Here is a 14433-nt window from a genome sequence, read left to right as displayed (position 1 = left end):
ATGTGCAAGGTAAAAGGCAAACTCCGCCCCATGAGCAACGTATGACGAAGTGAGAATGAGGGGTATGTAGAGACAGAACAATCGTGCCTATTATAAAAGACCGAGATTATGGAGACAAATACCGTCGGTCCAGGATTCTAGATGTTCACTTCCCGAGCTTGCGCCGTGATTTCGCCGGATTGCTCCCCTCCTTCTGCAAGTAACGCCTCATCGTCTCGCAAGGTTGCCTCACTCCCATCCTGGGTGAGGGGAAATACAGAATGCGAAATTCGGAGTCCCCACCACTCCTCATGCAGCGAGCGGGCAGCTCCATCGGAATCCTCATATCCGCAGTAGAACCACCAGCCGATGCATGCGAATGCGACGGAAAGGCTCTCCCAAGTCGCATCTACCCCAATTTCTGTTCAGAGGCCGAACTTTCCGAGAAAAACTACTGACAAGGCTTTGACACTGCACCTTTTCGCGGCAAATTTGTTTTACAAGGCGTTCTATCGAGATGCGATTTCTAATGTACATCGGTCAATATCTCGGCCAAAAGACGCAACCTCTTTCCCCCATTCTATTGCTTGCTTAGCTCACTGCGTAATAATCAAAAGACAATGTTCACCAATTTCCCGCCCTTGACTACGATGACTCTCCGGTGTTTCTCCCAATCGTTCTTTTCCCGCAGCCAAAGACGACCTTGTTCGGTTTCCAAAATGCGCGTGATGATATAGTCTTGCTGCTCTGTTACGCTGGACTCTGGGGTTGTTGGTGAAAGCATTCTTGGAATAGTGACCGTGAATCGCAGCTTCCCATTGATCTGAACCGCTACGACTTGTCCTCCGCGTGCCGATAGTACATCGGCCTGTTCTACGGTCAAAGGCGGCGCTGGCCACGGGCAGTTGAAAATCGACGTCTCATCCCGGTCACGGACAAGAGAAGAATGGAGTATCTCCCAACACTCGGATGACAATGACGGGGCGACGGGGGCCAAGAGGCGGAGGAGGGATGAAACAGTGAGATAAGAAATATGCGGCGAGGTAGGAGGTGAGGACAAGAGTGTGTTTGTTAGCTTTGTCAAGTCAGAAATGACAGTGTTGAGACCATAGGGGTTCGTTTCGATGCAGTTTGTGACGGAGCAGATAACACGATGAGTCGAGAGGATGGCTTCGGCATCATTGTCGCTCAAGCTCGGTAACAGCGGATCCGAAAGATCATCGGCTTGCTCAATTCTGTACGATGAAGAACTCAGGCTTTGCTCCGTGTCCATGACAAGCTTCCAGAGTCGAGCAAACCAGCGCTCCATGCCGACAATCTTGGACTCATCCCACTCCAGCACTTCGGAGACAGGGGCAGAGAATAGAACATGCGCACGAGTCGCATCAGCACCATACTTGGAAACACACGTTGTTGGATCCACGCCATTATGCTTGCTCTTTGACATTTTTTCAAACGATACATTCGGAGTGATCTGTGTCCCCTTGATGAGTGGCTTATCCGGCCCGTTGGAAAGGTCCACCTCTGAAGGCAGCAGGAACCGACCCGTAGAGGGCTCTGTATACGTTTTGCCGTGGACCATGCCCTGGGAGAGAAGGGTCTTGAACGGCTCTGCTGGCGCCGCTAGCGCACCGCTGTGGACGATCTCTGGGAAAAAATTGGATTGCGAGAGGAACTTGTAGATGAAACGGGCATAAAGAAGGTGCAGGATTGCATGTTCGACCCCACCAATGTAGACATCTACCGGCCGCGCCAGTGAAGGCGAGAATGGCTGCTGTTTATTGGCAGCGTCGAGGAACCGGAGATAGTACCATGAGGAATCCACAAAAGTGTCCATGGTGTCTGTATCCCGCTTCGCGGCCCCCCCGCAGCTCGGACACTTGCAATTTTTCCAGTCTTCAGAAGACTCGAGAGGGTTCCCACGTTTTCCCTTTAGCCAGTCACCCTGTAAGTCGGGTAGTTTGACCGGTAATTGATCTGCCGGAACTGGTACAGGACCGCAGTCGCCGCAATGGATGATTGGAATCGGGGCTCCCCAGTAACGTTGGCGGCTGATAAGCCAGTCCCTTAGTCTCCATTGCTCGACAAATTCGGCGCGACCAGTAGCCTTGAGATCAGCAGTGATCAACTTTCCGGCTTCGCGAGAATGGAGACCCTGGTATTTCCCACATTTCGTGGTAAGGAATCCTTCCTGTGTAAAAGGCTTGGCTTCGTTAATCGGAACATAGGCCGCATGTCGATCGCGATCGGAGACCGACTGCTGCTCCGCCTCCAGTATGACTGGTATTGAGTGCGGGTTCGCATTCACCTTGAAGAATGCAAAGTCTCTCGCATCGTGGCCGGGTACTCCCATCACGGCTCCCTCGCCGTAGTCACTGAGTACGTATGGTGCGACATAGACAGGTAACCGACGTGCGAGATGGGGGCTTTCTTTGTCGATACTGTTCAGAGGATTGACACAAAAATATTTTAGCTTGTATCCGACTTTGGAGTCGGGCGGCAACATGGCCGCCTCGGATAGAAAAGTCCGCAGCCCTTCGTCCTCCTTGGCCGCTTCTAGAACAATCGGATGGTCCAGAGAGAGCGCAATGTACTCGACTCCGTAAAGTGTATCTGGCCGCGTGGTAAAGACGTTGACATCAACATGCCTGCCATCGCTGCCCTCGTCAACAAGCGGAAACTTGATCTTGGCACCGTACGATTTGCCCAGCCAATTCCGCTGCATAGAGAGCACCCTCTCAGGCCAGCCACCAGAAAGCGAGTCAAGATCTTCCAACAGTTGCTCTTTGAACGCAGTAATGCGAAAGAACCATTGTTTGAGTAACTTTTTCTCAACCTTTGCTCCAGAACGCCAGGAGAACCCGTTAGCGTCGACCTGCTCATTCGCCAGTACCGTCTTATCAACCGGATCATAGTTTACCATCGCCTCTGCCTGGTACGCAAGGCCTTTTTCATACAGCATCAAGAATACCCGTTGGGTGTGTTTGTAAAACTCTGGTGCGCAAGTCGCAAGCTCCTATCCCAGCGCCGTTAGCACGAGATCAAGGACCACTCATTCAGAAGCATACCCGATCCCAGTCAAACGAAGTTGAGATACTCCGAAGCTGCTCCTTCATCCTCTTGATATTATCCGTCGTCCACCCCGCAGGATCAACCCCACGCTCAATCGCCGCATTTTCCGCTGGCAGACCAAAGGCATCCCAGCCCATAGGATGCAAAACTTCATGCCCGCGCATCCGATAAAATCGCGCCAGCACGTCAGATATCGTATATACCCGTAAATGACCCATATGCAGCGTCCCGGACGGGTACGGAAACATTGAGAGGATATATGACTTGGGCTTCTCTTGTCCTCGGGCTGCGGGCTCGCTCCCACTGGAAGCGGCGGCACGTTTGGTCTTTGCTTCTTCTTGCCATTTTGCTTGCCATTTCTTGTCAAGTGCTACCAGGTCGAGTTTTCGATGTTGCGAACTCGCGGTTGCGGTTGCGGTTGCGAGGGCGCGATATGTGTGGTTCGGAGGTGATCGCGGAGGTAGTCGGTATGTTCCTGCGGCTCGGCAGCCAAAGGCAGCCCCCGGAGGGCTCAATCGGAGGCGGCAAAGTGCTTGCATATTGGGCAATAAACCATAGCGTCGTGTATAGCTAGGATTAAGCCATTTGCGCGTGTGTGAGAATGAAAATGACGCTTCATCCGCCGATGGTAGCTATGTTAAAGTTCAACAAAATAGCTTAGTCCCGATAGGGTTTAGTTGCATGGCTGCTAGTACTCCGGAGTACAGTATGATAACTTGTGAAGCTTTCCCCATGCCAGACCACAGCTTGCTCTGTGGCTGATAAAGTATGGAAACTAGTATCCCGATTCAGCGAGTTTATGGATTAGATTATATACAGATGGTTTCTTTCTGGAGTATAGTGGTGAGAATGGCGTCGAAGGTGGTCCCATTTCAGTTCGGAGTGAGCCAGCCAGAACTATATATTTTCTGTCTATAGCCTCTCACTCAACACGTCTTGTGGATATCGTACACTTTACAACAAAACCCTCGCTTGCTAGTTGCGCCTCTAGCTTGCTAACTTTGCGCGCTATAACCTCAAAATATCACCATCTTGATCTATCCCACCTCTGAAGTGATCCGACACCACCTTGCCTTTCAGGATGGTTTCCTCAACTATACCCTCAACATGCTTAGGCTCGACCCGTCCATACCAAATCCCCTTGCCGGCCAGCGGATGGGGCGCGGACGAGTCCTCGTAATTCATACCCTTGGGGATATATATAATTACGTTTCCGGCGTATTTGTGCCCGCCAATATGGCTGATCAAACCAATATGGGCACGTTCTGGGCTGTCAAAATTGCTACTGGCGCTTGCATCGGCTGGCGCGAATATCCCTTTGCTCCCCAGCACCTTGCGGAACTGCTCCTCAAGTACTGGCGCCATCACCCCGCATCGCATATCTCGGCCGCCGTGGCCACATATCAGGATCACGGGGGAGTGTTTTAGCTCTACGGCATCGGTGAATCTGGATGCCAAGTCCGGTTTTCGGAGAAGGTCACTGTGTCGCGGCTCTGGAAGGGTTTCCGTCATTGGACTGAGCTTCGTGGGCAAAAGGTACGCTCGTACAAAGGTTGACAAGTCGGTGCTGGTCTCAGGCGAACCGGAGATATGAGTGGGAATTGATGGGAAATATTTGAAGCTCGGAAAAAGGAAGGCTGATGCGGTGCCCGCGGAGGATGATGAAGTGGGGGACTGGGATAAGGAGGAATTCGTAATCATAACGTTGTTGAAGGGCTAACCGAAGCAAACGAGGTCAGTCAAACGATGTTTAATCGAAACTGGAAATGTGCCTTACGTCTGCATAAGGGCCACCGCGTCCCAACAGTCTCTTCAGCCCTCTCACTAGGCCGCCCCAGCTCTGATCTGGGCCATCATCCTCAATGCGACTCGTCCAGTCTCTTTGCCCCGTGCAGACGACTATTTGTTGAGCGTATGCCGCCATCGTTCCGCTCAGCGGGTGGTCATGGTCAAGTGGCAGACCGTCGGGCATAGAGGGCGTCGCAGGACATGAACATTTGGGGTCCGGACACGTTTTGGTCACCGGAAACGGCGAAGGGATTTCTATAGGTATACGGCGTTGGCTCAAAAGACAATGGGAGCTCGATAAACTTCGAAAGATGGCTCTTGATCTCGGTAATTGGATGGCGGGCGACCGCCAGCCGATTGGTCGAATATTCATCGCAAAGAATGAATATACTTGTAGTTTAGAGGAGGGTGGCGGGTTTGGGAGTGAGAACTCCTAAATTATGTGAATGTGTAAAATTGACGTAGGGACAATACTCTTGTTCCCCGAAGTCTCCGAGGTCCATTCGGAGATAAGAGCTAGGCGGCCGACAAGCTTGTCGATCAATCATTCTAATCCGCAAATTATCTCCGGACTAAGTAACCACTTGGGACTACGGGATAAGTAAGACAGAGCAGCATTAAAACCACTTTATTGGGGGTATATACGATAGATGGTGCGCTCTGCTATCATAGTCTTGCGTAACCAAGGCTTCCTCCATAAATACCCAGAAATCCATCACAACGATCCTGAATGATTACCCCGAAGGTGCTCACATATTTAGTACTTGGTGGAGCCCGTGAACTCGACCAATGCATGCAAAGACTCTGTCAACGGCCACAGGCCATAGTAGAAACCAATCGCCCCGCCGACGAGAAGGGCGTAATAAGCGACGCTCCATCCTATACTGAGCTCGCCATAGGTGTACACTATGCTCCGGTCAGAGTCCTCTTTTCCCCTGTTGAGGGTTGGGCCAATGTGAACGACGGCCTCGACCCTTCCCCAAAGACGAGGAAGCCCACACCAGTTACAAAATGTATGAATGAGGATGACAGCGAGGAGAGAGCCTGTGCGAAGATACACAAACGTCGCATACCAACCAAAAATGGTGGTAAATCCGAATTGGAAGATAGATCGAAGCGCTGCAGCGAGGATTGGTGTATCCGGATGGGTTAGTCGAAACTCGTAGAAATGATGCACGTGTGCTACCCCGAAATACAAGGGAGCAATAAAGACAATTCGCCCAGGGTCGACCTTGGCAAGAAGGTGAAGGGGAATTATGGCTGATCGGAACATGATCTCCTCGGTAACCGGGCCCTGATTGATCAGATTGATTTTTTTCGGTCAGGTAGTCGACTGGCTTACAGCGATATAGTTCCTCCATCCAATCCACCCGCCGAGGGTTTCAGAGATTCGAGCCCCCCTGAGCCAATATCTCCACTCGCCCTCGGCAACTCCGCGCTCGAAAAGGGGTCCTGTAAAGAGGATGGCCGTTAAAGTGAGGCTACGTACGACGTCGATTAAGCTGAGGGGCCACCATCCCGTGAGCTTGAGGGCATCGGCAATGGTGGCGTTGTCTTTGGCAACAATGAGCCAAAGCACAGCCAAGGTACATATGATGCAGGACAGTGTGACGGCCCTAATTCTGGCCCGGATTACCGACGGCGCATCGCGACTAAGAGTAGCAGATGGCCGGGTCGCCGGTGATACATAGAATGGCAGCACATAAATTATTGTCAAGCAGACCTGACGAGTTCATCAGCACTGGCTCGACGGCAGAGAGAGAGAGAGAGAGAGAGAGAGAGAGAGAACTGATGAAGGGGCCAAGACTCTTCCCCTTTCTCGAAGTTCGAGTGAATGCTCTTTTTATAGAAGCGCTGAGCACGCTCAGACCAAGAGAACATACCGATATGCAAGCGGCTGCCTGGGCCGAGATAGCCGGCTCATCTGAGCTGGCAGTAAGAAAACGTCCCAACAGAAAGATATGGAAGAACTAACCATCTTGTTTTGAGTAGAAGCTCTTGAGGCGGGCGAGGAGGCTGACCGGGGCCATTATCCGTGTTCACGAAATAGTTTCGTGTCTCGGCAGTGTAAAGGGTTGAGCTCAAGATGAGAGAGATCGATGTTGAAATGATGGCTAGTTACTGGAAAGAATATCCCACTCGAAATAGAGGGACACAGCTATTGATGTAGGCTCCCAATGGCGTCAATGGCAAGGACAGCGACAAAAGCATCTCTTGATATTGTCAAGGTGAAAAGCAGAACAAAGGACGCGCAGACGTGGGCCTGAGGCAAAAAGGCACCAATGACCGCCCATGGCTGTCTCAATTTCCACCACAACTCCAGGCAGCCAGAGCGTAATATTGGAGAGGTCTTTCAATGGCAGAAGATGGAGATTATCTTCAATTCAACTGCCACTGTAACAATAAAACGATGATAGTGGTTGTTGGTGAAGACGATGTCCAGTGAGCGAGGCAAGGTTCGATCTTGAAGCAGCACACCATTTGAGTCCCTCGTTCTTTCCCTCTCAGTATCTACGTTCTACGTTGTACTAGTCATGCTCTAAGCCTGTCATTTTCGCCATCCTTTCCTCCAGAAGCCATCATATATAATTTGGTTGATCCCTCCTTTTGCGCCCATCTTCCACCCGAAAGCACATCGTTCTCCTTCTTGGGAGACAGAGTCGGATGTGTCACTGATGAGGCACTTCTCACTCCACTGTCGATGAGTTGGCAAACCTAGGGTGATCCTTCTGCATCGTGATGGCTTTTCAATGGTTGGGCCTGCAGATATTCTCAGCTTTAAACGTTCGCTCCTCTGACGCCAGGCTGTTATTGGATCGTCAGGGACAATTTCCGTTCTTTCATGCCAATAATGAGGCCTTCGAGAATTCAAGTCCGTTGTTAGCGTCCCTCAGCCACCATGGGTGGGCCGAGTCTGGTTCTCTTGACTCCACAGTTGCGACTTGTCACCTCACCTTAATTGGCAACCTCGTGGGATTTTGCTCGCCCGAGACCGGCTTCGGCCATGGGGAATGTGATGAGGTATATTATCCGGCATAAAAAGTGGGATGGACTGGCCTTCGTGGATTGCTATTCCTCCAACACAGAGTCACTTATGCAAGCCGCATGTACGACCGAGGGCTACTCCGTACCTTGCATGGCCGCCCTCTTCTTCTCCTTTCCACCCATCCGCTCAACTTGGAATTGTGAAAGCAGCGAGGAATTTGAGTCAGGAGACGAGTTGGATTTGTGCTCTCCAAAGGCTTCCTGTGCTTCTTCTGTCTGAGATGACGCGACTAGCGGCAAGGCAAATGAACTCAAGTTCGTCATGTGTGTTTCATCTTGAAGCCTTTATTTTCACGGCTCGGGGCAACCGGGAACCGAGATGATACATAGATATTATTATCCTAGACACGGACGGTCTTAGTCTTCGATCGCGGATGACGAAGACAAATACCAGCGCAAATGCAACCGGAGCCACACACCCTTTGGGCAAAATAATGAGAGGTGGATGTCTTGCTAAAATAAGCGGCGCGGTTCCTTTTCCCTGCCTTATCCGCCAATCGCGCAGGTTCAACGTGCTCCAGCCTCGCTCCAGGCCATCTGGTGCATGCCCCTGGGTCCGTTCGAGTCTAGCTTCCCTGCTGCTCACCGCCGCTGGGTAACTCAATTCCTGGGCTGAAGGGGGAAAGGTTCTTGAATACATAATTGCGGGTGCGTCTCGCTGTTTCAGGTTGTGGTCCCTTTGCCCTCAGCCCTTCCAGTCGTTCTGTCGTTTGTCGCTCCTTTAGAAACAGTTCCAGTGGTTCTCCAGCTCTCCGGTTAGACGCTCTTTTACCGTTCTTGCAATCATTCTCTTCGGCTGTCGCTTGTACATCGCCAATATTCCTGTCGTTCCCTCGGTCGGAAATACGCTCCTTTTATCAAATAACCGCTGGACATCGTCGCCGTTCTTTTCCCGTCGTTTTTGTGTCGAGGCATTCCTGGTTGCGTCAAGAATTTTCTATATACCACAACAAAACATCAACAGCCGCCACCGTGCTGATCGTTTCATCGACCGGCTATACTCGCTATCAGTCGTCTTTCTAATTCGCTTCTCCATCGCGCAGTCGTTCGCCTGTTCTACCCTGGCCGTTTTCATTTCTTATTATATCACCTCTAATCAATAATCTTGTGGAGGCTTTCAATTCCTTTCTTTCTATACTTTGAGCCCTTTTTTGAGCCTGCCGCTCTAAGTGTCGCATTCGTGTTTACTGATAATGAACTAATCGTCATCTCGACAAGATGCGTTCGACCAATTCCTCTCCCCAGAGGAGAGCTCTTCACGAACGCACTCCATCCCATACGAACTCTTGCTCTCCGCCCGCGTCCCTCCGAGCTGTCAGCGACAAGCACCCTGGCCAGGAAGAGCGCCATGTGTATACAGCTACTCCTTACCCGACGAAACCCGAGCAAATTCTCCCACCTCGACCTGGAAAAGGCCATGAGTTTGTCCCAGATTCTCGATTTCATGTCGACGAAGGGCCGAGCGCATCGACAGGGACATATTCCACCGACATCAGTCACCTTATGGATAGCAGTTTGATTGATCAATCAAGTGCTGATCCATGGGACCTCTCGTCAACATTTGATGCTGCAAACACCCCACCGCAATTATGGGAGGACGACCCTGACTCAAGCAAGTCTTCATTGCCACAAACAGTTCCCCTAGGTCGCGAAAGAATAGAAAACGATGGTTCCCCCGCTACGTATTCGGACGAGGAATCTACGCTACCACAAATCGCACCTACTACTGTCAAGACTGTTCCTCCAGAGTCAGTTTCTCGCCAACCGTCTGGTGCAGGGAATGCTTCTTCAAGCCATTCGAGCCCTAATTTCGTCCCCATCGGGCCACCTTCAAGCCCAAACTACGTGGCCCTGGACAATTCGAGCCTCAATTTCGTTCGTATTGGCGCATCCTCAAACCAGGATTCCGCTTCGCGCTCCAATTCGTTGTCCTCGCTAAATTCCCTGGGAACGGTCATCCGATATGCAGGTGCTGGGCCCTGGACACATGGCTCATCATCTGAGCTAGGAGGAGCCTCCCGCTCTCATTCGTTTCGTTCTAGCCCCCCTTACCAGGTCCCGTCAGTGGGATCTCGGCCAAGCTTCAGGAGCCATTCCCGTTCTGCAACTTCGTCATCAGGTAGTGCTGCCCCCCGTGCTGATATTCAAGCCGGAGTTGTGGATAGCGGTGTGTTCATCCAATACCCGACTATCAGGGCACCTTCCTCATCTGGATCAAGAGTGGACAACGTGTCACAGTTGGCAGGCTCGTCCGAGGAGGATAATAATCTACCTGGCCCTTCTGGTGATTATTCTTCTGACCGGTTTCGCTCTCATCTGTCCACAGTTACTTCCCGATGGTCAGCCGAAGTCGACTCTAGCTTCCCTTCTCCCACGGATCATCGTCATTCTGGTGGGGAGATGTCTGAAGAGCTCACCCCACCTCCTACGGCCATGACTCGCCGGAGACTTACGTCGTCCTCTGTATGGCTGATAAACGAATCGGAGGATGACGAATTCTTGGACAGTGTGGCCAGCTTGCCTCCCCGCCCGACCAACCCAGGGGTTCCGAACAGCCAGACTTCAAGCTCAAGGAGCAGCAGCACGCGAAGCAACAACAAGCGACCTGGTACGAGTTCGAGCTTTGTGGCAAACTATCTCCCCACATGGGCTCGAATGTATTACACCTCCGAAGACCCGGCCGGTAATTCTACCATTTCCCTGGTGGAAGGTACTACCCGGCCGCCATCGGCGCGGCCCGTCACATCCAACTCTACTGTCATTCAGCGCTTTGCCAGCGTGGTGAGTCGAGCTAGAACCTCGTCCAATGCAACGTCCAATGTAACCTCGTCCAACGTGACTGAGCCTCCCTCGGATCTTCGAGATCCTCGCAACCACTGGGTGAAGGCTCCCGAGTCTTCTGTCACGAGGTCTGGATCATCCCTCCATCGGCTGCGACACAGCTGGTCGCCACACCTTTATCCAGATAGGCGAGTCGTTGCTCCCAAATCAAGTGTTTGGCGTGCTCCGTCTTTGGACTCGAGGACTGAACCAATTCTTGGACGGCGGAATATTCAAGTCTGGTCCTTTTGTTTGGGCTTCATTTGTCCCCTCAGTAAGCAAAAACCCGTTTCTCCCCCCTTTTTTGCCTGGTTCTGACAGCATATGTCTTTTTGTACAGCATGGTTTATCGCGTCTTTCCTCCCTCTGCCGAGAAAACCGGAAATGATGATGGAGGAAAACCGTGGACCCGAGCTCGAGGCCACCCTCAAGATGCGACTTTATGATCTTGAACGTAGACGATACCTGAACGCTCGGTGGTGGAGAAACCTCAATCGATGGATGAACCCCTTGGGGTTGGTGATCATTACTATCATTGTAAGTTCAAGTTCGACTGGCTCATGCTATCGGTTGACTAACGTTGGTCTAGATCACACTAGCTGTTGTGGGAACTACAGTGGGCTTCTAGAAAGCACATTTGTCCCAAGCCACTACTCACGCTTCAACCTATTACCTTTCCATTCTTCCCGCAGGCATGCCTGGGCCAGTTTCTTCTGGTCGAACCGATCTATCCTTTATCTCTGCGCAAGTCGGTTCGCTTATCTGCACTAACACCTCCCTCGCTTCTCCCTCTCGATCTTCGCCAACCTACTCTACTTCTTCCTTCTCGCTCCCCTTCTCTCACCCTCTTGCTTCTCTTTTCGCGCCAAAATACTCGATACGACTACACGACGTGATGCACATAATGTTTTATATACTCATTCTTTCCAAGCCCGGCGTTGTTCTTACTTCTGCTGACTCTTCCACCACTTTATTAGCGATGGAAGCAATCACCAACCGTGGAGTCAAGGGTAATTGTTCTTCTTTATTGCGGGTTCTCATGACAAGCCACTGTCTTATATACATGTTTTCTTTTTCTTCACCGGCTCTGTCACTGGCTGCCATTTTTTTCAGCCGATTTCTTTTTATTCTACAACCACATACATATGTACTGATGTATAAACATTTGGGACTGGACTGGATTGGGTTTGTGGATATTATATTTAGATATACTTCTTGACTTCAATGCATAGTGGTTTGCTGAAATAGCCTATATCCAGACTTGGAGTGATTCAGATTGATCGTTAGACTTGCGATATAAATTTAATCATTAACATTACCTTTTTCAAGATGATATTATACAGAAGAGAGCAATTGCCGGGTTGGATGAAACAACGTACTGAATCACCCCGTACAAAACAGCAATGAACATGCATATCATGCCCGTAACAGTCTATAGAGGAAGATTATGATTATCAAGGATTTCGCCTGGTCTAGCCGGCTAGAGTTGCGCACCAGGAGCAAATATAGTATATAAAACGGACCATCTGCCGCCAATCCTTGTCGGAAGGTAGCTGATAAACACCAGGCTTAGCCAATGGTACGACCGATCTTGCCCTCAATAGCAGCCTTGAGCTCCTCGCCTGTCGGCATGGTAACCATGCTGCCTCGCCTGCGCCGCGATTCAATCTCGGACTTGATCTCCTGCACTGCCTCGTCGAACTCTTTGATCGCATCATTTGGCAGACCAAGTGTTGGCTCGTGGAGACTGTCGGTGCTGGTTGAGCGGACGACGTTTGGTCGGCCGCGGGCTTTGAGCTTCTTGACGAGAATGCCCTTTGCCGGCGAAGAGAAGAAAACGAGGGCCCCAAGAACGAAAATGACGCCGTAGTAGTAAACGCTCTGCCATACGTATGTCGACTCGGTGAACGAGAGGAAGATAAACGGCATCACAACGAATGACATGACTGTTTGAGTCACAAACCAGCTAGCAAAGTCATAGTAGCGCTTGTAGGGGCCGTTGGTGCTGCCATCCGGAGAAAGAAAAAAGGGCCGAACATGGCGTCGAAAATCTAAACAGTCAGCAAACACGGAAAAGAAAAGAACACTCGAAGAAGCACCAGGAGTCTACATACTCTTGGCAACGGTTTGAACAAGAGACCCTAGAACAAATGTCAAATAATATCCGGGGTAGAAGCCATGCCAAAAGGCGCTGGTTGTGAATGTAGCTAGACTGGCGCGGAATCCAGGCTTCTTCCCCTTGGGAGTCACTCGCAGATAAACGTAGTTTCGTAGCCAGTGGTTGGTGTTCTTGTTCCAGTTACCCAGATAGGCATGGGAGTTCTGCGCGGTCTCTAGCTTCCAAGCGTCAATATTCTCCAAGCGGTTCCAAAACACTTTTCCTGTCTTGGGATCAAAGCCATTGTAACCAATTCCGGAGAGAATGCACGCGCCTTCGGCCAAAGACCAAACACCGTAATATTTGGTGCGAGTCGCAAACCCAAGCGCATACAGACTCCAGACTCGCCGAATCAAGGAGTACTCTAAGAAACCGGAATTCAGAACCGCGTCCTTGTTGTAAACCGAGCCGAGCTGTAAAAACGCCACAATCCATGCCAGGCCTACCACGGCTTTCTTGGCAGCAGGTGTTCCACTACGAGGGATCTTGCGCTTCTTTCGGGTCGGCGGCACCTTGGATGGGTCAGTGCCTGGAGGCACCTCGAAGAGCGTTGTGTCAATCCACCGGCGGTAAGCGACGTAGTCAAATGCGGGACCACCAAAAAGAGCAGGAAAGAACAGCACGTATCCCGCATAATCGAGTAGCGAGGGAAAGGTGGTAATGGCAGCATATTTTTGAGGATCCGAGAGCTGGTCTTGGGGCAATCGGCCGTCATGCACGTTCCAGCAAAAAGCGGAGAGCTTCATTACGAGCACCATCTGAGCTCCCGTGATATCGATTGCCCCGGGGTCATTCACAATCTGTCGGTAGATGTGATTGATTGACATATGACCCATCAGGAAGATAAAGCCAATCCAAGGCATCATCGAGCCATCGATATAGTATGCAATGGCGTAGATACCCGCAGAGCTGTACAGGATTGTGCGGAGACCGTCCCACAAGTCAAAGAGGCCGACAAGGTAGAAGAGCGATACGGCAATGGTGAACGCATTTTTCTTCCAGGGTTGAGCATCTGGAATCCGTTTCAGCAGCGCTGCCAAAGGGAACGAGAGAAGGAAAGAGGCAATGAGCTTGACTATATGAAACCCCGCACGTTAGCTGAAACAAGTCAAAGTGAGGAATAGCAAGATGGGAGGGACCTACGCTCATCGACGGAAGCTCCAGTAATCCTAGCAGGAATGCCAAACACTAAGAAGAAGCAAAAGTAACGTTAGTCGAGTCGATCGGAAGCTTTCAAGCTCATAGCTTCACACCCCCAGGACCTGCTAGGAGATCAAAAAAAAAAAAAGAGATATCTCACGATAATCGATGCCTGGAAGCATAGTAGCGGTACCCAGTTGGGAAAGTTATTATAGAAGAACGAGCAGCATGAGAGAGGAGAGGGGAAGGAACCGAGGAAAGGGAAGACTTGGGCTCAAGAATGCTTGTTGAGTTGTTGAGTTGGAAAACCAATGACGGAATCACAAGGCGGATCATCAGATCTGGACGCTTGGCACAACACTCTCACTCCCACCTCTCGGCCATTCAACGCGATTTGCTCTCTGCATAGATTTACTCCGCCTTCCTTCCTC

The 14433-nt window shown here is 50.9% G+C and overlaps 4 protein-coding genes across 4 annotated transcripts; 1 reads left to right on the top strand and 3 right to left on the bottom strand.

The window, feature by feature from the left end:
* Nucleotides 1-101: 101 nt before the first annotated feature.
* Nucleotides 102-3649, bottom strand: BJX68DRAFT_249887 (leucine--tRNA ligase NAM2). The gene is made up of 2 exons (XM_071042176.1): nucleotides 3048-3649; nucleotides 102-2995 (listed from the first exon to the last, which is right to left on the bottom strand). Exons 1-2 carry the CDS (start codon nucleotides 3588-3590, stop codon nucleotides 590-592), a joined length of 2949 nt encoding a protein of 982 aa, XP_070892462.1. The 5' UTR covers nucleotides 3591-3649; the 3' UTR covers nucleotides 102-589.
* A 410-nt stretch (nucleotides 3650-4059) lies between these two features.
* Nucleotides 4060-6869, bottom strand: BJX68DRAFT_259637 (Sucrase/ferredoxin-like-domain-containing protein; the record flags this gene model as incomplete). Its single annotated transcript, XM_071043736.1, has 6 exons — nucleotides 4060-4767; nucleotides 4829-5114; nucleotides 5604-6133; nucleotides 6182-6562; nucleotides 6723-6763; nucleotides 6815-6869. The coding sequence occupies 6 exons, from the start codon at nucleotides 6867-6869 to the stop codon at nucleotides 4060-4062; spliced, it is 2001 nt and encodes a 666-aa protein (XP_070892461.1).
* Nucleotides 6870-8813: 1944 nt separating this feature from the next.
* Nucleotides 8814-11473, top strand: BJX68DRAFT_24684 (putative serine-rich protein). The gene is made up of 3 exons (XM_071041708.1): nucleotides 8814-10978; nucleotides 11045-11241; nucleotides 11294-11473. Exons 1-3 carry the CDS (start codon nucleotides 9103-9105, stop codon nucleotides 11330-11332), a joined length of 2112 nt encoding a protein of 703 aa, XP_070892460.1. The 5' UTR covers nucleotides 8814-9102; the 3' UTR covers nucleotides 11333-11473.
* A 464-nt stretch (nucleotides 11474-11937) lies between these two features.
* Nucleotides 11938-14295, bottom strand: BJX68DRAFT_249879 (lysophospholipid acyltransferase). The gene is made up of 5 exons (XM_071042175.1): nucleotides 14163-14295; nucleotides 14006-14050; nucleotides 12819-13937; nucleotides 12024-12755; nucleotides 11938-11964 (listed from the first exon to the last, which is right to left on the bottom strand). The coding sequence occupies exons 1-4, from the start codon at nucleotides 14182-14184 to the stop codon at nucleotides 12274-12276; spliced, it is 1668 nt and encodes a 555-aa protein (XP_070892459.1). The 5' UTR covers nucleotides 14185-14295; the 3' UTR covers nucleotides 11938-11964; nucleotides 12024-12273.
* Between the last annotated feature and the right edge of the window lie 138 nt (nucleotides 14296-14433).

Source organism: Aspergillus pseudodeflectus (assembly GCF_044049435.1).
Source record: "Aspergillus pseudodeflectus strain CBS 756.74 chromosome Unknown BJX68scaffold_100, whole genome shotgun sequence".
NCBI classification, from domain to species: Eukaryota; Fungi; Ascomycota; class Eurotiomycetes; order Eurotiales; family Aspergillaceae; genus Aspergillus; species Aspergillus pseudodeflectus.
This window is presented reverse-complemented; position numbering and strand designations above follow the sequence as displayed.

Bases quoted from the DNA above. Each gene is read 5' to 3' on its own strand.
- BJX68DRAFT_249887 (XM_071042176.1), bottom strand. From the start codon at position 3,590: ATGCAAGCACTTTGCCGCCTCCGATTGAGCCCTCCGGGGGCTGCCTTT. The intron at 2,996-3,047 runs GTATGCTTCTGA...GCGCTGGGATAG, and splicing joins CTTCGTTTGACTGGGATCGG to GAGCTTGCGACTTGCGCACC.
- BJX68DRAFT_24684 (XM_071041708.1), top strand. From the start codon at position 9,103: ATGCGTTCGACCAATTCCTCTCCCCAGAGGAGAGCTCTTCACGAACGC. The intron at 10,979-11,044 runs GTAAGCAAAAAC...CTTTTTGTACAG, and splicing joins GGGCTTCATTTGTCCCCTCA to CATGGTTTATCGCGTCTTTC. The intron at 11,242-11,293 runs GTAAGTTCAAGT...ACGTTGGTCTAG, and splicing joins TGGTGATCATTACTATCATT to ATCACACTAGCTGTTGTGGG.
- BJX68DRAFT_249879 (XM_071042175.1), bottom strand. From the start codon at position 14,184: ATGCTTCCAGGCATCGATTATC. The intron at 14,051-14,162 runs GTGAGATATCTC...GCTTCTTCTTAG, and splicing joins GCTTCCAGGCATCGATTATC to TGTTTGGCATTCCTGCTAGG. The intron at 13,938-14,005 runs GTAGGTCCCTCC...GGTTTCATATAG, and splicing joins TGGAGCTTCCGTCGATGAGC to TCAAGCTCATTGCCTCTTTC.